At 46.9% G+C, this 23,871-nt stretch overlaps 6 protein-coding genes across 6 annotated transcripts; 1 reads left to right on the top strand and 5 right to left on the bottom strand.

Moving 5' to 3' along the window:
• Positions 1 to 470: 470 nt before the first annotated feature.
• DFJ58DRAFT_843029 (uncharacterized protein) lies at positions 471 to 1,341 on the bottom strand (the record flags this gene model as incomplete). The annotated part of the gene is made up of 5 exons (XM_041392907.1): positions 471 to 761; positions 787 to 906; positions 971 to 1,051; positions 1,112 to 1,180; positions 1,246 to 1,341. 5 exons carry the CDS (start codon positions 1,339 to 1,341, stop codon positions 471 to 473), a joined length of 657 nt encoding a protein of 218 aa, XP_041242031.1.
• A 1,073-nt stretch (positions 1,342 to 2,414) lies between these two features.
• Positions 2,415 to 4,048, bottom strand: DFJ58DRAFT_476131 (uncharacterized protein). The gene is made up of 7 exons (XM_041380567.1): positions 3,782 to 4,048; positions 3,602 to 3,723; positions 3,387 to 3,548; positions 3,242 to 3,317; positions 3,064 to 3,183; positions 2,828 to 3,015; positions 2,415 to 2,773 (listed from the first exon to the last, which is right to left on the bottom strand). The coding sequence occupies exons 1-7, from the start codon at positions 3,849 to 3,851 to the stop codon at positions 2,519 to 2,521; spliced, it is 993 nt and encodes a 330-aa protein (XP_041242030.1). The 5' UTR covers positions 3,852 to 4,048; the 3' UTR covers positions 2,415 to 2,518.
• Positions 4,049 to 4,962: 914 nt separating this feature from the next.
• On the bottom strand, positions 4,963 to 6,004 carry DFJ58DRAFT_796925 (uncharacterized protein). The gene is made up of 2 exons (XM_041390603.1): positions 5,056 to 6,004; positions 4,963 to 5,002 (listed from the first exon to the last, which is right to left on the bottom strand). Exon 1 carries the CDS (start codon positions 5,690 to 5,692, stop codon positions 5,429 to 5,431), a length of 264 nt encoding a protein of 87 aa, XP_041242029.1. The 5' UTR covers positions 5,693 to 6,004; the 3' UTR covers positions 4,963 to 5,002; positions 5,056 to 5,428.
• Positions 6,005 to 7,702: 1,698 nt separating this feature from the next.
• DFJ58DRAFT_906819 (FAD binding domain-containing protein) lies at positions 7,703 to 10,241 on the top strand (the record flags this gene model as incomplete). Its single annotated transcript, XM_041395031.1, has 15 exons — positions 7,703 to 7,827; positions 7,879 to 7,942; positions 7,999 to 8,052; positions 8,103 to 8,138; positions 8,191 to 8,244; positions 8,293 to 8,524; positions 8,575 to 8,631; positions 8,684 to 8,901; positions 8,950 to 9,022; positions 9,078 to 9,164; positions 9,220 to 9,261; positions 9,311 to 9,366; positions 9,416 to 9,543; positions 9,598 to 9,999; positions 10,055 to 10,241. The coding sequence occupies 15 exons, from the start codon at positions 7,703 to 7,705 to the stop codon at positions 10,239 to 10,241; spliced, it is 1,815 nt and encodes a 604-aa protein (XP_041242028.1).
• A 200-nt stretch (positions 10,242 to 10,441) lies between these two features.
• On the bottom strand, positions 10,442 to 20,296 carry DFJ58DRAFT_729994 (uncharacterized protein; the record flags this gene model as incomplete). Its single annotated transcript, XM_041385817.1, has 48 exons — positions 10,442 to 10,525; positions 10,586 to 10,751; positions 10,805 to 10,894; positions 10,945 to 11,292; positions 11,345 to 11,362; positions 11,416 to 11,448; positions 11,485 to 11,590; positions 11,641 to 11,657; positions 11,708 to 11,756; positions 11,803 to 11,917; positions 11,969 to 12,114; positions 12,168 to 12,205; positions 12,261 to 12,369; positions 12,422 to 12,431; positions 12,494 to 12,611; positions 12,662 to 12,794; positions 12,851 to 12,935; positions 12,974 to 13,033; positions 13,087 to 13,110; positions 13,166 to 13,246; positions 13,295 to 13,548; positions 13,747 to 13,771; positions 13,830 to 13,930; positions 13,991 to 14,015; positions 14,067 to 14,199; positions 14,253 to 14,345; positions 14,396 to 14,433; positions 14,488 to 14,622; positions 14,673 to 14,716; positions 14,770 to 14,968; positions 15,033 to 15,888; positions 15,940 to 16,136; positions 16,188 to 16,398; positions 16,463 to 16,702; positions 16,752 to 17,412; positions 17,464 to 17,516; positions 17,570 to 17,597; positions 17,646 to 17,710; positions 17,760 to 18,014; positions 18,069 to 18,259; positions 18,309 to 18,507; positions 18,562 to 18,756; positions 18,811 to 19,003; positions 19,051 to 19,162; positions 19,223 to 19,849; positions 19,917 to 20,000; positions 20,061 to 20,093; positions 20,150 to 20,296. The coding sequence occupies 48 exons, from the start codon at positions 20,294 to 20,296 to the stop codon at positions 10,442 to 10,444; spliced, it is 7,224 nt and encodes a 2,407-aa protein (XP_041242027.1).
• A 504-nt stretch (positions 20,297 to 20,800) lies between these two features.
• On the bottom strand, positions 20,801 to 23,331 carry DFJ58DRAFT_717120 (FAD binding domain-containing protein; the record flags this gene model as incomplete). The annotated part of the gene is made up of 14 exons (XM_041384327.1): positions 20,801 to 20,987; positions 21,041 to 21,475; positions 21,497 to 21,624; positions 21,664 to 21,731; positions 21,781 to 21,802; positions 21,841 to 21,962; positions 22,017 to 22,089; positions 22,138 to 22,355; positions 22,408 to 22,464; positions 22,515 to 22,746; positions 22,795 to 22,848; positions 23,008 to 23,049; positions 23,092 to 23,155; positions 23,207 to 23,331. The coding sequence occupies 14 exons, from the start codon at positions 23,329 to 23,331 to the stop codon at positions 20,801 to 20,803; spliced, it is 1,827 nt and encodes a 608-aa protein (XP_041242026.1).
• Between the last annotated feature and the right edge of the window lie 540 nt (positions 23,332 to 23,871).

Genomic DNA, 23,871 nt, shown 5'->3' with positions numbered 1-23,871 from the left:
GTTCCGATAAGTTTGATCCCGGAAGTTTTGCATGAGCGTGTCCAAATTGTCAATGTACTTTTGGATTGTGCTGTCTGTTTCCGAGAAAATGTTTTTTCCAACTCTCGTCCCTATGATAATAGTAGAGAATTCAGCATATGCAAAGTGCAATACCTTGTTCAAGACTTACAGAAGTTCTTGGTCCTCGAGTAGTCTCTAATAAAATGGGCACAATCAAGGGTCTGTTGAGAGATCTGCCCAACGATGTTACGCATCGACGAAATCTGGCTAAGTGTTTTGTCCTGAAGCATGAAATCGTAAACTTCAGCCACTTTGTCGACAAGGCGAAGTACTGCTTTATCACGATCCACTTGAGCCAGAATGATCTGCACCGATAATAGTTGACCAAGGGATAGGAATGAAAGCAAAATCAAACGTACTTTTGATGCGCAGGACAACGCGCCCAACGCCATCTTTGCATATGGGTGCACCTATGGAATGGGATCAGCCCGGTCCCGATGCAGAAGAAGGGCTCGTACATCCGTGATCTCTTCGATGATAAAGTCGAATATCCTGAGGGGTTTGAGATACGTATTCTGCAAATTGTCTGCAGTATCGAGGTCCGCTGGTCCATCTCTGGCTCTGGAGATCACGTTTTCCGCACGTCCCCCAAGTGCCTTGATGTTACGTGTAGCTTCACGAGCAGCTTGAAGTGCCACATCCGCCGATTGGAGTTCAGCGCCATCTACCACACGAGACGCCGAAGGGGGGAACATCACTTTCTTTCACACCAGGAGTATTTTGAACTTGCGATGCCACAATAGGAACAGCTCCTTCTTTCACATCAGGAAGAGTGTTTTGATCCTGCACGGCCATCGATTTAGGAACAACATTTTCTTTCTCAGCAAAAGGTGTATTCTTTTGAACCTGCGACATCAGAAATCAGAAACAGCGCATAAACTGAAACTGAAACGCAAGTTTGACCAACTACCTCGATATTCGGGGTCGATTTGAAAGCGCCTCCATTGTTGACGCTTTGGCCAGGGTCGCGGCTGCGGGAACGCTTGAAGCGCTTGTGTACAATTTCAGCGCCTGATTCCAGTACGACTCAGCATCCTTATCGACGACTCACAGAGAATTGGTCAATTACACCATTCTTAACCTTTAGTAGCAACGAACGAGCTCTACCACGGGGTCTTACCTAGAATAGAGTGCGCCAATAGTCAATACATCAAATGCGATAAATTTCAGAAACAAGCCACGTACTGCCAAGGCTTCACTAGCTGCGTTCGCACTGCTGAAAGCTTTTGAAGGAGGATATGAACTCGAACGTTTCATATGAGAATTGAATTCTTCGCTCATCGAGAAGGGGAAGTGGTATATCAGTCTGAACGAAGTACGAAAGGGTGTGAGAAGCGTGTACTTGCTTGAGGAGAATGATTTAACTAGGCATTGGGACGGGCGTCAAGACGGAATTCTGCGAGCCCTTCAAGTTCGATCTTCGCGGACTCATCGGCGGAATCTTTCATTGCTCCCCTGACTTAAATGACAGCCATCCAATTTCTGCGCTTCGACCTGCATGCGGCAACACGTTCCATCAAGTGGTATTTGCCTATAATTGACTTAGCAGTCGTGACTTGACGGCGTCGAGGAACTGAGGTGTCCAACTTTGAATCCATTATGAAGCAGTTCTCGTGAACCAGTAGTACTTGTTCTGGGGCGCGAAGAATGACAATACAAAGCAACCTTATCATACGATCAGCTGCAGCCGTTCACGTCGGACGGTGAATCATGAGTTTGATGGTGGCTTGATATAAACGACGTCTAAATAAGCGCGCGCCACGAAGAGCACTCAGAATTCTGCCATTACCCTGAGAAGTAAGCGCAAACCTTGATGAAATATCTAGTGCAACTGCATCAGCGGTCCATTTCGAAAGGGCCGAGCTTGGAGGTGCTGGTGAATTATCAACATGAGCGTCGGTGGCTGATTTTTCGGTAACTAAGCGCGATGACATAAATTAAATGCCAACCATGAAGCTTGAAGCTCAGCGCGCCTTCTCACATCCCGTGGTTCTCTTTTTCCCATCTAGTTTTTCTTATCTATTATCTACTACATGAACGCATTCTCGAAAATTTAGGATAGCTATCTGAGTCACGTCCCCTATAGCTTGCATTGAGGGTGTCTAGAGGATACAATCGGACACATGATCCAATATTATCTCCTCTCTTCCTCCGAAACAACCAATATTCATAGCCCCCAGTACTCCCGCATCCCCAGTCCCGCATCCCCAGTCCGACCCAAGTCACTCTTATCAAATAGACAAGAGCCATGAGAGAAGGATATCGAAGAACCCCATGCTCTTCCTATTCTTCATGGCAAGTTTGAAGCGCGAGATGGTATTGAAAGCGTCAGTCCTTTTTCCGCCCTCGAGTCTTCATCATTAGGATTTGGAGAAGTTTCAACTTGTGATATCACCGTTATGAAGTGGGATGACGTTGAGATGTTCCATTTGGGAGGATCACATATTCGGCCCTGATATCACCTCCACTCTGTCAACGCCCTTGGAGATGACCTCCTCTGATGGTCACTACCTATTCCGTACGCTGAAGTACCGTCACTGCACATAAATCGGGATATATGAACCTGCAGAGGTATCGTAGGATATTTCTGCAAATTGCCTTGTTCCATCTCGGCGGTCGTCCCCACAGCCGAAAGATAACGATAACTGTAATTTCTATTCATGGCAATGCGAATAAGCACCATGTAGAAGGCAATCGATATGATTGGCATGACCTAGTTGATCGTAGCTCAGTATGTTTCGATAATAAGCGTTAAAAGAGGGATTACCAGATCCAACATAACATACTCTCCGTTGTTCGAGCAAATGAAACAGATTAATGTGATGAGAAGCGCCACAGAGTACAACACGGCGGCATCTATGAGCACGCGCGCTATTGGCATCATAGTGCCCTGCGTACTAGCGCGAACTGTAGTAATGCTGTGTTCAATCGCCCATATTCGATATGCCATTAATCCTGGACACATTCAGAACCTCTGCATCGCGCGAGCGGAAACGAGCTTACCTGAACTCAATGCATTAGCTGCAATCGTCGAGATAAAAAAACCCAGGATCCACGTCATAAGCTCTGGGACGAAGACGCTGTCGTATTGCGAACCATTCCAGACCCCATAAACACCAGTCACTGCGAGGCAACATTAGATCACACAACTTCCTCAAGTTGAGTATCAGTGCGGCCTTACCTGCGACGCCACACCACAACATGCTTGGTAGGATGATAACCCGGACAGATTGCCAGACAACATAGCAGCGATAAACCTTTGACCATGCAAGGCACTTCTATGAGCTCAGAGGACCCTAGAGTGGCAGATGAAAATATGAACCTACCACCACCCCATCAGCAAGTAGCGTTTGTAAGACGTATAGTGCATGCTTGATCACATACAGTCCTTGCGAAACGTCTGCGAAAAATGCTACTGGCCCGCCTGGGTACGTGTCGCGATACTTCACAAATCCATCTTCCAAACGAATGATGGTCGCGACCATGTGCTTGGTGAATGTCAGTAGATGCCATACCACAGACGTAAGAAGCAAGGACTCACCGCGGTACTCAGTAACAACAGCAGGGTGGCCACTACGACAATTGGGCAGCGATTGATGTCTTGCACCTGCCGTTTGGAGGTCAAAGACCAGATGGTGCCCATAAACATGAGCACTGAAAAGCCTGGAGAAGTGAGTTGACAGACATGGGACGAATAAACCAAATGATTTGCGATACTCACCGTATAAAATGCCTTCCAGCACTGCTGATATTAAAGCGCCTGTATCCAACGGGATACCACTTGAAGCCATGATGAAAACTGGGAGATGTGCAGCGGTGTGTGCACCTTCACCAGTTTCGTATATACGTTATATATAAACGAATTGAGTCATCATAGTACGAGATCACTGATCCGACTCATCGGGTAGAACTTGGTGATTCGGATCGTGGCAAAACGTAGCTCGCTGTGTCTTGATGGCTTTCACAGATAGGCTGGTTTTTAATTACGAAAGAGTTCACCTTACTTATTTTTGGTCTACCCGAGGCTAGACAATGTCGGTTGCAGCCCGGCCGGGTGCACCTCCCCTGGACTAGTCTCCTTCTGCACAAAGTTCGCGCGATGTTTCCGTCGGTGCGCATCATGTCGCAACAGCAGGTTGATACGGCGAGGGAGTCTACACTGTAATATTGATCAATTATACTACACATTCATGACATACACCACAGCAGCGGCAACCTCCGGAACGGTAACAATAACGAGTAGGATACTAGGCGTCAAATTTCAAATGCAAGATCAGTTACAGACTTACAGCTATTAACACAGCCAGGCCATTGCATTAACGCCTCTATTGCCGCCACACCCCAAATCACACAAAGCGTGCCATCACGCATCACGACCTGATCTCGTACGTATACCTGTCGACTCAGTACCCCGCGTGTCCCTCGGATCTATGTCAAAACTGCGCCAAGGAAAGTTACGCTTGCGCGCAGCCGCGACGTTTCAAAGAGCATAGAATCTAATCTGCATCCCCTTGTCTCCAAGCGCTGCTGGACCCTTGAGCGGGCTCGAAGATGAAGATACTCTAGCTTCGAATGCGTACGTCTTCACAGATACCGTACTCCTCCTCCGGCGCGTCATATAAGGAAGGATATCCATCGACTGGGTGGCTTTCACTAACTTTTATTTATCTTCGGCAAATGAAGGTACCAGGAGTTGGGGATAACTGGATAGTTTCGATCGACCTTCTTGGCAAGTCAGTCATTGACGGTTGCATTACTCAGTGTTATGCTCGTATAGGAATAGGCCGCTTTGCGAGCATGATGGTAAATCAACGATTAGGGTTTGGGACCTTACTACGGAGTGCGAGAAGATGACATATTCATTGTGTGGTTGCCGTTACGAGGGCAACATCTTTATCGCACTGAGGGTCCAAGATGGCTGGGGGGTTGCCAAGTCACCAGGTATGTATGCGATTCTGAGTGAGTATGAGTATGCATGAATTTTCCCAACTCACGCGAGAGCACGAATGCACATGAGGGAAACGCATCAGAGTTGTCCAGGCATCACTGTGCTCGAGTTGGAACCAGTACGAGAAGTTAACCGATCCTACAAGACCTAGGCCCGGGGATAAAGAAAAAAGCGGTCATATCATATGATGAAAACCAATATGCTATATTTTAACACAACGATGAGCTCGTAAGTCACGTCTTCTGTATTTAAATTTGTGAAGATACATGCGTTGCTCAAGATATCAGATGCAGAAAATGCAACTTACAAACGTCGCACGGCGTCCTTGAGGATGAGAAGCAAGAATTGAAATTCCGCAAAGGGGCCGCAGGCGCGCTCGGACTCGAAGCCTACCAACACTTCGTTTCCATCATCCAGCACTCATTCCATGACTTCTTTCTCGTGTTCCCGGGCCAATAGTGCAAATGCTGCATCGATCTCGTCAAGTGATATGGATTCAGGACCTGCAAGATCGTCATTGATGTTCTGAGTCTGAGACGCGAGTGGTGGTGCCCACGCAAAATTGGCTTCTAGATCAGCAGCTACATCAACGTTGATGCCTGGCTGGGCGCTGGTGTGCATGTGCGCATGACGTCGACGAATCGGCCTGCCCTTAGCGAGGGCCTTCTGGTGACAGGACAGCATCTGGACAGTGTTTGCAGGACCAGTAGTAGCGTCCAGATTCGTTGTCGACCTTCTCGCCACGGTTGAAATTGTCGGTTATGAAAGATGGGACAGGGCGTCCAGCGCCGAGTGCAGCGGTAGACATTGTACGATTGCAAACGATTGTCTACGTAGTACAGGCTGTATTACTGGAAAATTTTCTGCTCTACAGGTGAGGAAGTACAGTTACTCTGAGTTGATCGAGAATTTCAGGTTACTATGGCCATATGCACATAAGGTGAAGACTGGTGAAGAGGCTTATTAGAATACCCTTTCGCTGTGATCCCCTGTAGTTTGACATTCTGCCGAATTCTGCCTGCCAGGCAGAACCGGTTCTGCCAAACCGGCTGGCAGTTAATGGCAGACTTCTGCCCACAACACTAAGGTCCATGGCACATGGTGCTGAGAAGAAATTAATTTATGTCTATCACACGCAATCGCAGGACTGCCACCTGCTGGCAGGGATCACACGTACCGTCGGTGTACACCTCATGATAATTAACCTGAGAAGAAGTTCAACTTTCGCGACAAGTTCGGACTCGCAGCCGAATGTGAAAACTTGAATGAGTGGTCTAAATGCATTGTCTGTGGTACAATAATACTACCATGTGAAGGCCACGCACAGCCGATCGGCGAGTTAGTAAGTTCCGAGTCCTCGCACGGCCAACCTCTTGTACACCAAGTGACAGTTAGTACTTAGTAGGTACGTTGCTCTCTGCAACTAATCATAAGGTATCAGATACAACTTGTTGGACCAAGGCCTAATGCCGTGCAGATCTTTCGCGAACCGCAATTTTAGAATTACTGCAAAGCCCACTCAATTTGTAGTTTATCATGATTTCGTCCAGTTTATTTCTTCAAAGCGTCCGGGAAATAAACTGAGTTCTAGGTCGGAGTTTGAAACAGAAAATATGCCGAGTCCGTACCTCTGCCCTTCATCTTTACACGCTCAGTGACTGAGTCCAGTATGGCCCGCCTCTGTCACGGTAGCTTGGCCTTTCAGCTTGAAGCTTGAAGCTATGAGTCAGCTTGCATCTGCCGATGACGAATTTACTAGCCTCGCAGTTGCCGCACTTGCATTGCGAGCTGAGAAGCGCGCCCGCAACAGGAAGTACAGTCTGCGGGGAGCATACTGGCACACCCATCCAAAATCTGTTTCTGGCAGCAGTGAACACCAATTTAAGGCCTGGTTTCGGTGAGCTATTTCAAGCATGGCCTTCCAAATTGCAGCTTAGCAAACAAATGCGCCAATGTTGTTGCAGTTGTACGTATTTTCAGCGGGGAATGACCGTCCATACTAGCAGGACAACTGTGCACTGGTTCGTACTGAGGCAAACGTCTTCGAGGAGGACTGTCGGCTGTTCGGCACTATATAAGCTTCGCGACGTCCATTTCGAATGAATTGCGAAAATAAACCGAGGCAATCAAGTTCACATCAATTTATTTTGCTTGCTATCGAAACATATATTGCTCGTAAAATAATCTGCCAATTGAGTGGGGTTAATAGCCGACATGCCCCACGATGAGGTTGTTTCTTAAAGGTCTACCTCTACTTCCCATGACTGGTTTCAACACGCTAATTATAATAGATCTTGACGATAGGTGATCAGAACCGACCGGTAAAGCCCTACAACCATGACAGCTCTGTTATCATGCCTTGGCGAGGTATTCTCTAAGCACTTTTACTCACCGGTGTGTACTATGCACTATCAGGATTCAGCTAGGCATCGTGCGTTAGTTTCGGCTGACCTTTCAATCACTCTGACATCACGGCTACTTATCAAACTGCGATCTATCGGGATTCAGCTATGCCTCATGCGTCAGTTTGGGCTGACCCTTCAATTACCTTTTGGGCAACTTTTTCGTCGCCAAATGTCGAGTCAGGCACAACTGTGCCGTCCTTAAGAATGCTCTCTTGAGGATTGTGGACCTGCACCCCCTGTATCAAGACACCCCTTCACATTTCCCCGCATTGTTAAATTATATTTCGCAATGCCTGTTCCGTTCGTACGCCACTCTGAAGTCGACGTTCTCATTATTGGCGCTGGCCCTGGTGGGCTCATGTGCGCGACTGCTCTGGCAAATGCGAGAGTGAATGTTCGGATCGTCGATCAAAAGTCAGTGGGTCGATCCCTTCAATTCCTGCTTTTGACTTGACTTTCCGTTAGGGCTGTCAAGCTAACTACTGGTGAGGGTGATGGACTTTCACCTCGCACTATCGAAGTTTTGCAGGTGAAAATGCTTCCTTGCTGATTGACTAATATTCGGTATTAACAAGCTGTACATAGAGTTATGGACTTGCAGAGCGCCTTCTAAGGGAGTCTTGCCAAGTCCATCTAGCGGTACGCCTTTCAAGACGGGCTTGTAGGATACATAACTCACTGCATATCAGGCCTTCTACAACCCTTCTTCGACCGGCGATATTGAGGTCCGTAAATTCCTCTGTTGATAAAGGATATCTACTGAATTTCTACCATTAGCTTACCAACAGAACAACAAACGTGACAGCTCCGTCTGCAAGATACCCATTCGAGGTGTGTTGATAAATTGGACAGAAAGTATATCAGCTGAATGAAATCAAGGTTGCGCTCCATCAAGGAGCCATTCAAGATATTTTCATAGATTCCATGACACCGCTCGGCGTTAAGGTTGAACAATCGACGATACCAACTTCGATAGAGATCTCCCAGGATGAAAACGAGTTGAAGGATCCCACATCATATCCAGTTCGCGTTGTGCTCCAAAGACTGGACGAATCCGAGGATGAACCACGAGAAGAAATTGTCCGTGCTAAATTTGTTGTCGGTTGTGATGGTACGTTCCGAAGATGTCAATCTAACCAATATAATCATTTTTCTTGATAGGTGCTCATTCATGGGTCCGTAAACAAGTCAATATTACGATGGATGGAGAACAGTCTGGTGAGAATGTCGATCACTTAGGATTCTCAGCAAGCTCAGTCTCGATCGATAGATGCCATCTGGGGTGTCGTGGACATGATCACGCCTGATACCGACTTCCCGGATCTCAGGAATAAGGCCCTGGTACATTCTAATCATGGCTCAGTTCTTCTCATTCCTCGAGAACAAGATCGCATGCGCATATACGTACAACTGGAGGACAAAGATCTCATCAATCCAGTGACAGGTAGGGTAGACAAGGAGAAAATGGGTCCAGAGCAGATTCTTGAAGTAAGTGAAATCCACTATATGATCAACAGTCATTAATATTGCCCTTAGACTGCCCAAAAATCGCTTGTGCCTTACAAGCTTATCCGGAAGGGTGAATTTTTGTGGTGGACAATATATACCGGTATGCATCTTACTACTTGCTACAAACTCGCGTTTGCTTGACATTTCTATTCAAGTTGGACAACGAGTAGCCTCGAAGTTTTCCATCAAAGATCGAGTATTTATCACTGGCGATGCTTGCCACACACACTCTCCGAAAGCAGGTAAGCGTCTTAAATCTAGCCCCTTCCTCTGGTCTGGTTACAATGGAATTTCCAGGACAGGGGATGAATGCGAGTATCAACGATAGCCATAATCTAGGTATGTCTTTGTTTCCTGTTGTCACGATCAAGCTAAATCGTTTTCTCAGCGTGGAAAATTGCCCAAGTTGTTCGTGGGTGGGCAGACATGCCCCTGTTGTCAACGGCAAGCTCCTGTGCAACTATCTAACTACTCACTAACACCCCGCCGATAGTATGAATCAGAGCGCCGTAACTTCGCTTTAGACCTGATCGCATTTGATAAAATGTGGTCCACCCTTTTCTGTGGCAAGCCCTTAACTAAGCACAACAATGATGGGGTTTCGCCCGAAGATTTCTTGAAGTGAAATTATGCTACCAACAGTCTTGTCCGTTTACTAATCCCGCGAGTTTGCAGGACTTTCCAAACAGACTTCACCAGTGGCATCGGGATACAATATCAACCTTCAGTTGCAGTAGATCACAGAAACCAGGAGTTGGCTAGTGGTCTCGTCCTCGGTAAATGCGTCCCTCCATGCAAATTCATGCGTGCAGCAGACGCATGGCCATTCGAGCTCCAGGACCTTCTTCCTTCGGATTTCCTCTTCAAATTACTTGTTTTTACTGGTGATTTCAGCGATCCGCTTCAGCAAGCGAGGGTTGAGTCGATGGTCACGGACATGCAGAAACCTGAGAGCTTTCTGAACCGTTACGCGACGCATGGGAACTCACGATTCGACATCATCACGATCAGCAAAGACCGGAAGGAAACATTTAATATCTTTCGGCTCCCTACGCTTCTTCGCTCTCATTGGTCAAAGTGAGTACTTGCTCATCTGTGTGAAGTACGATAATATTGATCGAGGTGCTCTTAGGGTGTTTATTGATGACACGGATCCCACTGATACCTTCGGGGGAGAAGGTTACTCGTATTATGGAGTGGGACCTGAGGGCGCTCTGGTTGCCGTTCGTCCTGATGGCTATGTTGGAGCCATCGCGCCACTGGATCACGTTGGGGACCTTGATGCATATTTCGCGTCTTTCATGAAAATTTCCGCTTAGACTTAAATACTGCTTCAAAGTACCTTTAATTCCTAGGATTTGAAATTGAAATTCTTCCAGTTATTTCCATATCCTCAAACCAAAGCTATTCACTTGTGCACTCTATGGTACAACGCACTATTCTTCATTCTGTTCCCGAGATGAGTCGCCGACGCAGAAACACAACGTTTAAACATCATTTTTGTATTCCTTCCCACATTTTACGTGTCCTTGTCGCTAATGAGAAACCCTCTTGGCTTTGTGAGTGAATCAGCAATTCCAAGGAATGTTTCAGCGAGTTGAACCTAATTGTACAAAAACATATCAAGCAGGCTTTACACCCGGCATTGGATGAAATTGCTCACCGTATCTAAAGCTTCTGAGTATGTGGACGCAACAGTAGCTGCCGCGGAAGCCAAGGGGTCTCGCGGGGCGTTGTTCTGAGCTTCTAGAGCGATCTGGAACATTCTTCTCAATGACGAAGAATACTCATCTCGGCCAAAAGATACGGAATGGAAGGATAATGCCTTTCTACATTTGAAGTCTGGAATCAGTGAATCAAGAACGTAACAACAACCACAAACCCAAGATGGACTGCAGCGCGGCACAAATCTTGAACGGTTTGGTCCTCGATAGGGCTCTCGCCATCGGACAGGAATATAATTACAGGCGTTCTATACGCCCATGTAAATATTTCACAAATTGATCAATAATGGAGACTTACCTCTCTGTGCTCCAGTGTTGCTCCATAACTGATTGGGCACGTTGAATGGCAGCAGTGAAGTTTGTGCCTGCCGAAGTTCGATGACGTAACACAGCGTCTAGCAGGTTGTCAGGCGAGCTGGAGAAATCGTTCACCACGGCGTCCACAACAGACTGATCAAACAGGATAACACTGTAGGAGTCTCGTCTGACTGCTTGTGAACCAGCAACTACTGCAGCTCGGGCAGACCAAAAGCTATACAAGGACGACAGAACAGCGCCAAACCTATTGTTAGAGCTTTGGATAATTTTGTCTGAGGCGGGGGTGTTCCTGAGAGGTTGTCGATCCGTCAAACTCATGGAGCTAGATCTATCATAATAATCAGCATGTGCTGCAATATTCAATATGTGGCATGTAATACCTATCTGCCACAAAGATTCTGGAGTGCATGAATTAACGACATTGCTATGGAACAAAAGGAAAACGACTTACACGTGAAACGCTTGCTGCATCACCACAGGATTCCTACAAGAGAAATGATGTCCATCATTGGAGACGTACCCAAGACTCGCTAGGGGGGTGTTTGGATCCATTGGGATGTGAAAGAGAGGCAAAGTACAAAAAGAGGGCTGAGCGACATTTCCCTCTGCAGTTGTGTGTTCAGAACCTGTGTGAGGGTGAGTAACCAACAAAGATTAGTAACTAAGATAACTTTACCGCTGCACATGGCATCACTGAATAGGGAATGTGGTCAGTGCTATAGACAAGGCACTGTAAAACCCACCACTTTGCAAAGTTTGCTTGTTCCTCCCGGGAGTACGGATCTTTGAAGCCTGTGGACCTGAGATCAGCCAGCATCAAAGCAACATGCCAACTTACCACTCCGTCGCCAGAAGAGATTGTGTGTCAAAAAGTCTTTGGGACGGTCCGGGGTTGGTAACACTCTCTTGGAGATATGCAGAGCTTCAGGGTTCAATATGCATGAGGTAGCATCCTGCGATCGACAGTAGTCAATGTGTACGTGTCTGCCCAATGTCTGGCAGACAATGTTGCACATCATCGGTGCACCCTCATCGTTTGAAGAGAAGCGACGGCCTTCAACCTCGAGACTCGCACCATCAGGGCCATCGATTGCCCATCGTGATGAAGACATGGATCCGTGTCTGGTTTCATGCTCTTGTTGCGGGTGACCTGGTGTAATGGTTTGTGAAACGTCACTGCTGAGATGCATCAATAGTACCTACCAAGCGGCAATGTACAATAGTAGCCACAATGCTCACACCTGAAAAGACGAGCAAAATGAGGAATGACCGCACAAACGAAAGAAAATTTCCAACTTTGCTCTGCAGAAATGCACCACTCTTTGGTCCAGACTATGGTTGTGCCGACCTTCGTGGGCTACCAGGCCTGGTGGTATCGACTTGGCACATCTCAGTCGTTTAGCCACTGTTGAAGGCGAGTCAGTCTCAGTGTCAGAGGTAACCAACCAGACACACACCTTGCGAGTACTGCGAACCAAAATTGTATGTCAACTCAGAAAATGATGTCCATAACAGAAACAGTATGTCACCTTCGTGTACTGGAATGTTTCGTGCTTTCCAGTGAACGTCGCCTCGATCGATTGTGGCGCAGTCTCGATTTCGCAGATGCCATCAGCAATGCACTGCATGGGACACGGATGTTCCTCCCTATATCGACATGTGATTACAAAAACACGTGGTTTGGATTGATCATGGACAAACCCGCAGAGATGAATGGCGCCGTCTTGCAAGCCGTGAAGATGGTCCGTACTCGCACAGAGTCTCTTGCAAAGTTGGCAGTGGAAAGAGCAAAGTCGAGCACCACACTGGTGTTGGTCATGGTCCACGTCACTGCGGTACATAAAAGTTAAATGCGGAGCTAAGCGTTCATCGCTGATGCGACCTACATTGGAGTGCCACATATACCACGGCAAGGTGGAGTTGATCCGTCAGCCAACCTAAACTTTGACAGCTCACAGGGCTAGACGTATTCTAGCATGTGAAAAAGCCTGCTCAAGGATCAAACATACCTGACCGCAGGCATGGACAGTAGCAGCACACAGATGATCATCTTCTGCGTGCCCGATCACCTAAATAACGAATTCAGTGGCTTTCTAACCGTGGTGAAGATGATCTATCTCACCTTCGTACACTCATCTAGACATCCCTGTCTCCCGAAGAGTTTGCAAACTTGACCACAGAGATGCGCATTCACAATACACCTGAAAAGGGCGACCCAATGTGAGGAAGTGTGTGGATATAATCATTAAACAACTTTCATGTGATTGCCTGGATGTCCCGCTCTGAAAGCTTATCAGTCATTCACTAGTACAGTACAGATATTGACTTACGACATCGTGCAAGCCTTGGTCTCTCCAAACAATGCACAGAAATCGCAAGAATGTATGCAAGCATGAGAAGTCTGGCAATGGTGCTGTCCATCGTGCAATCTGCTCTGAACACAGAGTAGCTCGCAGCTTGCACATTTCAGCTTGCACAACTGCAAGTTGCTCTTCAAGTCTATTGTTGCACTGCCGAAGGTTCTCATGAGCTCGCCAATGCTTGCTTGCCCGCTTGGAAAGCGAGCGACATTCAATGATATCCACTCGTGAACGTGAGCGATGCGCAAATTGATCAGATTGTTAATGTGAGCGGTCAAATTCTCAATCCAAAGAATGTCTGCCATGTGTTGGCGAGAATCATAGTCTTGCCATGTATGAGACAGGATGTGCAGAGCAGCCTCGCGAGAAGAAGACTGCTCCCCCCCCTGCTAATGAGAATTCTGATGCAGTATCAGGCATACCGATTGGGACACCGTCATCCAGGTTCTTTATAAATGCCAGGTTAATCACAATTCAGACAAAAGGCAGTAGAAGTGTTTCATACCTTCAAAGGTTCCGGACAAGGATCAACCTCTTGCAGTCCAAATGCTAGAGCGTTGGGCAACATGACTGAAAGAAGTTGTGCTCGATGCGAGGCCATCGATTCTGCGATACATCATTCGTCAACTGAACTGTTTTATTATTTCTAAATCTAAGAGTACGCACGTGAGAGAGCACCCCAATCATTTGCCTGCAGAAGTTTAGATCAATACCCTGACAAAATGTAGTGACTGAAGCGTACCTTCAGTTTTGCCATCAAGGTCTTCATCACATGAAGGAACTCTCCTGCTGTATTATGAGTGAGTTTCTGTTTGTCCAATTGGCGCTTAAGGGCTGGGAACAGCTTGTAAAATTCCTGCGACTCAATCACCGGCCTACAAAATGATAAAGTTGTGTGTAAACATACACACAGAAACACTGCGCATACCATGGAATTATATTTAACTGTCCAGCGTGAAGGCGAGAAATAAAGTTGGCCTCTTGTTCATCCTGGACAATCTTCTGAAACTTGAGAGCGAACCTGAGTGCCAACTTGAGTATGCTCTCATCAGGACATGATCATAAACATACTCTTTGGTTATATCTACTTTGTCTGAATCCACGACGTCCTAAAGTTGCCAAGTTCAGCTATATGAAAGCGACCGTCAGAAGGGGAATATCACCTTGATAATGATCACCAATGTTGATTGAAACAGATTCGGGTTAGCTGCTGGGTCTAGAACAGTCGCACTCGATTGGAATGAGTGGAATAGTCCTGTAATATTGCGGCTCAAGGCGAAGTTATTCCGGAACAGCACCTATGAAACGAGGTCAAGCTCCCATTTGCAGCATGAAAGTGGTGTCAAACCAAGTTAGAGATTGCAGTATTGAAAAGGACGAGTAAAGTATCTTCTTGAGTTGAACGCTCAATACTATGGACACCTTTTGGGTGAGGATGTGAGCACTGATGCGCAAGGATGCCTGATTCGACGTGCCTTCAAAGTCCAAAGCGACTACAAGAGCATCTTTCGTTGGAGTCACCGACATCCACACTCCTTCTGTTGTGCGCATTGCTGATCCAGCAAAAGATGTGTCCACGAGATGGTTCAAGGAAAAGCTTTTCCCCACTGATTGTTCACCCATAGATGACACAACTTTGACAGGCTTGAAGGTACCAAGTAAAGTCAGTGGCTTTGAAAAATCGTTGAGTGTTCAGGCCGGTTCATACCTTTTTGGCCATATATGACTGGAACAAAGATTCATACCAACCAAAGGAAAGGTGATCCACAATGCGGTTGACATCCGCGCCGAGAAGGGACTTCTCCAGCTGAGTAGAATACACCCCGTCCTTGAGCGGAATGAAGCGATTTTCCATTGTCACAGCAATCTGGATAGGAATGAGGCAGAGGAACTCCGCCAGCCACTCCCCAGCGCGGAATTTCGACACGTTCCACTCAGCACCACCAAGGTGAATATTGTGAAAAGCAGAGTATGTCGTTGAAGAGACATCAATTCTCTTGAGAAGATTTCCAGTTGGCTTCTTTGATGTCCTTTCAAAGGTTGAAATAAGATCATGGAAGTGCGGTACGAATCTATGATGGTCTTGTTCTGTAATGAACACCAACGTTCGCTGACACCTCTTACTGGATGACGTGATCGTTTCGCGCTGAATGGCAGTAAGAACCGGAAAGCGCGTCCACACTTCAGCGTGACAATCAATGAGGGAGCTGTGGGCAGCGACATTCGCTGATTTTGCATTCCCTCCTCGGGTGCCCCTTTCTTTGAAGGTGAACTCTGTCGCTTTCCGGGTGATGTCAAGAGCAATAGACCGACATGATCGTGTGTCAATGTCAAGTGTGACCAAATGCACGATATTACGGCTAGTCAGCGACGTCAGAAGTAGTGGCTGGTCCAATGGAAGATCAGGGATCTCGAGTGGGATGCCATCCGTTGAGCCGAACGTGCTCCAGTGGTAGGCGGTTAGTTTCAAGTTAGACCCATGGACGTGAGCTGTGATTAAGCAAGAACCATCTGAAGTCGAGTAAACTGCCGTTGGAATCTGGATGAGATTGAGGGTCGCAGGCCTGTGATATATGAATTAAATGTCTTTCACTCTTGTGGGCGCAAAGTCTGACCTAAACTGCATGGTCGTCAAGGAGTATACTCTGGCCTGTGCCAATGTATCAATGAGCAGCAATTCTTCCCCACCGCATATGAAACATGCATGAATGATAGAAGTCCCTTCAGGATACCATTGCGTCAAGTTGATTGCGCTGCCGTTAGCCTGGAAACCGACACGGTTATCATCGTAAATGAAGATGTGTAGCAAGAGCTGATGGTGAGTTCGTTAGGCAAGTCCCAGCAGATTCCTAGTGGAACGAACTTTCTCTGTGGCAACAACGCTGAGCACACACTTCGACTCATCGAAAGCCAGAACAAATTCGCCAATCTTATCGCTATTCAGCTTTTTCCCGCGGCCGCCGTGAACCAAGGCGCCCTCGATAGCAGTGAGGTGTTCCAGGTACACCGTCAAGTTTCCAACCCGATCAGTCGTCGCGAGCAAGATTTTCTCGCCTGGAAGCAGTTGCGCTCTCCTGCGATCAACGGTAGAGTTCTACATCAGTTATATGTAGGAGTCGAATCGCCAAGAGTACATACACCACTGAATGGCCTAGGGGTAACTTGAACGAGTACGAGTTCCTGAACTTTGGTGAAGGAATCATACTAGAATCTAACTGTAAGGAATGTAAATCCTGCGCTGTCAGTTGCATGGGGTGAACCGTAAATTTCAGTTTTGCCCGCTCGAAATATTCCCTTGAACCGGTAATTTGCACCGAAGACGCTGCTAGAGACAACAAGCCTCGTACATCCTCGATGACATCGATAAGAGAGGTATGCCTGCCAATTTATGAATGTGGTGGAGCAGAAATGCAGAAAAATCACTTACGAATGAAAGCCCATCTGCGAATGGGCATTGAAGGAAGCGATGAACCTCTTTCGTGATTCGGCCAGTTGTTGTTCTTCACTGCTGATCGCTTCCCTACGAACACGGGCAACACATTTGCTGATTTGTATGTGCAGCGCCAAACGAGTCAAAGTTGTGGTTTGTATCGTTAGAAGTGATTTGAAGTACACCAACGCAGCAGCCCTAGTATCCGCGACAACTTTTTTCATGACAGGTAGTTTCTCGATGTCATCCAACTCAGTAAGGAATTGAGTGTCACTGATGGCAGATGCAGCAGCCTCTGCGTCGTTGAATATCTCATGAACGAACTGGGAGTCTTGTCCAGACGAGATGAGAGAATTAATACCACTCCAAGCGGTGTTTATCAATCCCTTTGGCTGCTGATGCGGGGCAGCACTTCGCCCTATCATCCTGACAGACTCCCTGACGTGTCGCATGTCCTTGTGAAGAATTACATTCAAAAAATCTTCGTCTTTCATCTTGGTGTCAGGAATCTGACGAAGTAGGCTTTGAGCGATATAAATCCGTTCCTTGGAGCTCTTGAAATCGCCACTGTTAATCTTCTCGAGGCACAACTTTTGCACCGTGTGACGAAGCTCTTCCCCTATTTCTGGATATAGCTCAATGATAGTTGAAAGTTGATCTAGACAATCCGTCATCATGACGCGACTTCACTATATAGACAGATGAATACCTTGAACTTTGGAGCTATGCTGCGCGCTCGTCATGGAATGAGGGGAAGAGCCACTAAATGAATGAATCAGAAATATGTGGTTGAGGCTGTTTCAGATGCGACTCACGAAGGAGCGGTAGCGTGTTCGACCGGTTCTGGAAAGACCGTCATCATCAAATGAATTGATTGTACAGAAGATATACCTTGAGGTGCAGGGCAGCCCTGCTTGTTTTTGGTAGGGTAAGGGAAGGAATCATAGGTAAAAGTTCTGAAGTGATCGAGTTAGAGATACGAGAGTGATATGAAGGGATGCTCACGGAAATTTCTGAACAATAACGTCAACCAATGCCCAATGGAAAATGGGAGTGAGAAGGGGCGAATCATCCTCCAATTTCCTCTTGGTTCTGGCCTCTGTCGATGCGTTGGAGGCCCTGACATTCGATGAAATATCGGCCGACTCCCGCTGCCACTGGTTGCACAGTTGCGGGAAGCGATCCCGAAGGCCTGCATCTAATAAAAGATGCACGGCGTTGGCATCCAAGTTCTCGTTCACCCGCAAACTGTCATTGCACCTGAGAAGGTATCAGTTTGAAATACAGGAACTAGCTACGAAGAGTGACACTCACAGCCAATTGCTTAGCTGGAGGCGGGTAATGGACTTGCGCGTCCACTCATCAGTGATCCGCCTGGCAGGTAAATAGCTGTTTGTCATGAAGCCTTGAGTAGTCTCGCCGTGCAATAACCAGGGCTTATGCAGTTCAATATCCACTGTCATCTCCGGGTGAGCCTGGGGCATGGCTATGTAACTGGATGTAGCCTACATGCGAACTGTCAGCACTGCGCCAGTCACGATGGATGAGGCAAACCTTGAATCCAGGACGCGGCTTTATGGCTTCTTCCTGTTCGTTGGTTTTCCTAACTTCAAATGTGAACATTCTGTCGTACTCGTCTTGGTTTTCGTCCATTTCCATGATGTCTTCGCCTTCCTGCCCATTCAATACAACGGAACGGGCATGCTCAGGGGAGATGAGTGCCATGACTTGATCACATATCGTCGTAAGGTACCTAATATCCTGTGTCAAAAAATACTTACTAAAAATCAGAGAGGATTAGACAAACCGCATGAAGGTGACACGGGTGCGTTTCACAGATGAAGGAGCCAAATCATCCCAAGTGTCATCCTCGGGCCAGTAGACGATGAATACTTGTTCATCGGAGGTGGTTTCAAAATTTGTTCTGACAATGTAAAGTCCAGAACGAAGACTTGGTTTTGAAACACTAGACTCGCTGTGGTTCGCAACAAGCTGGGCCGCCCTACAAGAAAGGTTTATAAAGATTTTTATTTGCAGCCAGAAAGTAATATCTCACACGTGGTCGTCGACAACACCAAGAGACGACAAGAGTCGTACTATTTCCTCCTTGCTCCCATAGATGCCGACGGGTTTCACGAACAAGCCGTCCAGCGCGCTAAAGTCGACATTCGTCATGGAAACATATGCACCAGGACAAATGGTATTAGTGAATGCCCGGAGTGAATCCTGCGCAATGATAATTTTGTCCACTAGGAGCAATCAGCGAAGGAAGACTCGGAAAGGAAAATGGAGCCACCTAGCCCACCACTCCCTTGTTCACTGATCAAGTCCAGGACCCGGTACATTGATTTGATTGACTGGACAAGGTCATTGGCATCATTGTGCGGAAGGGAGTCTTCTGCATCCATCTGACAAATAACGTGGAAATTTCAGCCTACATCATGAGGACCACAAGAAAGTTAACTTACAAAGTCTTCTCCATCATCGGATTTTGCAGATAGATATGCATCGTCATCGGCATCCTCAGACATGAGAGGCTGGTCCGTCCAAATTATTTGATCATCTTTCGATGAACGTGCTCGTGATACCGGGCGACCATCTTTATCCATCTCGTCAAGACGATGCGGATAGGAAAGTGGATCACAGGAAATAGTTGTTGTATTCTGTGCCGAGCAAGATGTGGCAGCTAAGGTAGAAACGCGGTTGCGCTGGCTTGTAAATCGGTCCAAACCGGGCAATTCAATTTCTGAATGCGTCCTTCCAAGTGTATTCGTGTGATCTGCAGCCTCATAGGCAGCTCGACGTTCCGCGCCCACCAATTTGGGATCAGCACCTTCTTCCACGCAAAAGGTGGTACTTTGAACCTGCGCGATCGCTGGTTGGAGACCAGCACCTCCCTCCACTCTATAGGTGATATCCTGACATGTCACTACTGGTTGGAGATCGGTACCTTCTTCCATATCAGAGGTGATATTGTGAACTCGCGCGGCTACCGGCTGGAGACCAGCACCTTCGTCAACACCGGAGGAGGTATGTTGAACCTGCGAGACTATCGGTTGGGGACCAGCATCTCCTTCTACACCAGAATGCGCATCCTGAATTTGAGCGACCACCATAACTCAGAGACAGTGCAGAGATTGAAGCGCGAGTTTAAGCACCTACCTCGATATGAGGAGATAATGATGCACCTTCAGGTTTGACGTCTTGAGCAGCCGGAGAGTCGTGGCTGCGGGAAAGTTTGAAGAGCTTTTGTACAATCTCAGCGCCTGATTGATTCCAGTACAACTCAACTCCTCGTCGACTTACAGAAAGTTTTCTAGTTACACCTTTCTTGACCTTCTGTAGCAAATGGTGAGTGTTGCCACGGGGTCTCACCTGGAAGGTTGTGTCTCAACAGTCAACATGTCCGCATCATGCTTCAATTTCGAAAACGAGTCCCTTACTGAGGTTAAGTCTCCAACTGCGGTTGCATTGCTGACGGCTTCTGGAAGAGGTTGTAGCCTCGAATATCTCCTTCTGGAGTTGAATACATCTTCGTTCATCGCAAACTGATAGTTGAAGGTGTATAGATTCAGTAGTAAGTATGAGGAGACCTATCCCATGAAATGGCGTCAGCGGCCCCTTACGCGGTTGATCACGAGCAAATCGACACTGCCACGCCGCAATCGAGCTTACCTCTTCAATATTTCAAATTCAATCTTCGATCTTCTACATGTCAATGGGCGGTACTATCCGTCGCTGCAGGGCCAAGCGCTGTGCATAGTGCTCTTCCTGACAAAGCCACATATCCAATTTGTGTCTTTTGACCTGCAGCACCACATTATATCGAGCACTTGCTCACAGGTGACTTTCTTGACTCCAGTGGGAAGTTCGGAACGTACAGCCACAATTATCACGTACTTTATTTACAGCTAACTATGACCGCGCTCGGACTTGTTCATGTCCGGCACATTACAATGATACTGAGATTTAAGTGTTATTAGAATCCCCATCTCGATAACGAGTTCTACTAGCTCTCTCCCGTCGTGTGTGCTCGCCACTAGTTTCTAGACGGGAATCTTCATGAAAGACGCGAAATACGCATCAAGTTCCCCAATGTGATCCAGTGGCGCGATGGCTCCAACATAGCCATCAGGACGAACGGCAACCAGAGCACCCTCAGGTCCCAGTCCATAATATGAGTAACCTTCTCCCCCGAAGGTACCAGAGGGATCGGTGTCATCGATAAACACCCTAAAACCACCATAATCAATATTATCACACGTCACAGATGAGCAAGCACTCACTTTGACCAATGAGAGCGAAGAAGCGTGAGGAGCCGAAAGATCTTAAATGTTTCCTTCCGGTCTTTGCTGATCGTGACGATGCCGAATCGTGAGTTCCCATGCGTCGCGTAACGGTTCAGAAAGCTCTTGGGTTTCTGCATGTTCGTGACCATTGACTCAACCCTCGCTTGCTGAAGCGGATCGGTGCAATCAACAGTAAAAACAAGTAATTTGAAGAGGAAATCCGAAGGAAGAAGGTCCTGGAGCTCGAATGGCCATGCGTCTGCTGCACGCATGAATTTGCATGGAGGGACGCATTTACCGAGGACGAGACCACTAGCCAACTCCTGGTTTCTGTGATCTACTGCAACTGAAGGTTGATATTGTATCCCGATGCCACTGGTGAAGTCTGTTTGGAAAGTCTTGCAAACTCGCAGGATTAGTAAAAGGACAAGACTGTTGGCAGCACAATCTCACTTCGTGAAATCTTCAGGCGAAACCCCATCGCTGTTCTCCTCAGTCAAGGGCTTGCCAGAGAAAAGGGTGGACCACATTTTATCCCACGCGATCAGGTCTAATGCGAATTTACGGCGCTCTGATTCATACTATCGGCGAGGCGTGAGCAACTAGTCAAATAGTTGCACAAGAGCTTGCCGTTGACAAAAGAAGGGCATGTCTGCCCACCTACGAAGAACTCGGGCAATTTTCCAAGCTGAGAAAGCGATTTAGCTCGATCATGACAACAGGAAAAGAAGACATACCTAGATTATGGCTATCGTTATACTTGCATTCATCCCTTGTCCTGGAAGTTCCATTGTAACCAGACCGGGGAAGGGGCTAGATTTAAGACGCTTACCTGCTTTCGGAAAGTGTGTGTGGCAAGCATCACCAGCGACGAATACTCTATTTTTGATGGAAAACTTTGAGGCTACTCGTTGTCCAACTTTAGTGAAAATGTCAACAAACACGAATTCATAGCAAGTAGTAAGATGCATACTGCTGTATAATGTCCACCACAAAAATTCACTCTTCCGGATAAGTTTGTAAGGTTCAAGGGATTTTTGTGCAGTCTAAGGAGAATATTAATGACTGCTGATAATATAGTGGATACCGCTTACTTCAAGAATCCGATCTGGACCCATTTTCTCCTTGTCTACCCTGCCTGTCACTGGATCGATGAGATCTTTGTCCTTTAATTGTATATAAATGCGAATGCGATCTTGTTCTCGAGGAATAAATATAACTGAGCCATGGTTGGAATGTACAAGGGCCTTATTCCTGACATCCGGGAAGTCGGTGTCAGGCGTGACCATGTCCACGACGCCCCAGATGGAATCTATCGATTCAGACTGAGCTTGCTGAGAATTCTAAATGATCAACATTCTCACCAGACTGTTCTCCATCCATCGTAATACCGACTTGTTTACGGACCCATGAACGAGCACCTATCAAGGAAAATGAGTATATTGGCCAGATTGACATCTTCGGAACGTACCATCACAACCGACAACAAATTTAGCATGGACAATTTCTTCCCGTGGTTCGTCCTCGGATTTGTCTAGTCTTTGGAGCACAACGCGAACTGGATATGATGCAGGATCCATCAATTCGTTTTCGTCCTTGGAGAGCTCTATCGAAGTAGGTATCGTCGATCGTTCAACCTTGACGCCGAGCGATATCATGGAATCTGCGAAAATGTCTTGAATGGCTCCTTGATGGAGCGTAAGCTTGATCGCATTCAGCTGATATCATTTCTGTCCGATTTATGAACACACCTCGAATGGGTATCTTGCAGACGGAGCTGTCACGCTTGGTGTTCTGCTGGTAAGCTAATGGCGAAACTCGGTGAATATCCTTTGTTGATAGCGGAATTTACGAACCTCAATACCGCCGGTGGAAGAAGGGTTGTAGAAGGACTGAGATCCAATGAGCTATATATCCTGCAGGCCCATCTTGAAAAATGTACCGCTAGATGGAGTTAGCAAGACTCCTTTATAAGGCGCTCTGCAAGTCCATAGCTCTATATCCAGCTTGTTAATACCGAGTCTTAGTCAATCAGCAAGTATTTTCACCTGAAAAACTTCAGTGGTGCGAGGTAAAATTCCATCGCCCTTGCCAGTAGTTAGTTTGAAAGCCCTAACGGAAAGTCAAGTTAAAAGCAGGAATGGAAGGGGTCGACCCACTGACGTTTGATCAACGATCCGAACATTCACTCTCGCATTTGCCAGAGCTTTTGCGCACATGAGCCCAGCAGGGCTAGCACCAATAATGAGAACATCGACTTCAGAGTGGCACACGAACGGAACGGGCATTACTAAATGACTAGTATAACTTAGTACTAGTAATGGGCGGAAATGTAGAGGAGTGTCTTGATCCAGGGGGTACAGCAATCCTCAAGAGAGTTTAAGGACGGCAAAGTTGTGCCTGACGCCCTGTGGCTAGATAATTGGCACGAAAAAATCGCCCAAAAGGTAATTGAGGAGTCGGCCAAAACTGACGCACGATACCTAGCGGAATCCGATAGATCGCTGTTTGAGAATGTCAGAGATTACCAAAAATATAGATGAAAATTGACGAATGGTGCTGGAGTAAGAATTCGCCAAGGCGTGATAGCAAAGCTGTCATGCTTGTAGGACTTTCAAGTTGCCGGTCGGTTCTGATCACCTATTGTCAAGATTTATTATAATTAGCGTAGTCATGGGAAGTAGAAGTAGACATTTAACAAACAACCTCACCCTTGTGGCATGCCAGCTATTCGTGTTTTTGTTGCAATCTAAAATTTTGGAGGCCACCATAAGTAATCGTGAATTTAGTAGTAGGCCCTCTGCAGAATCTTGACGACAGCTCCGTAG

This window comes from Suillus subalutaceus (assembly GCF_016647625.1).
Source record: "Suillus subalutaceus strain FC151 chromosome Unknown DFJ58scaffold_81, whole genome shotgun sequence".
Classification (NCBI taxonomy): Eukaryota; Fungi; Basidiomycota; class Agaricomycetes; order Boletales; family Suillaceae; genus Suillus; species Suillus subalutaceus.
This window is presented reverse-complemented; position numbering and strand designations above follow the sequence as displayed.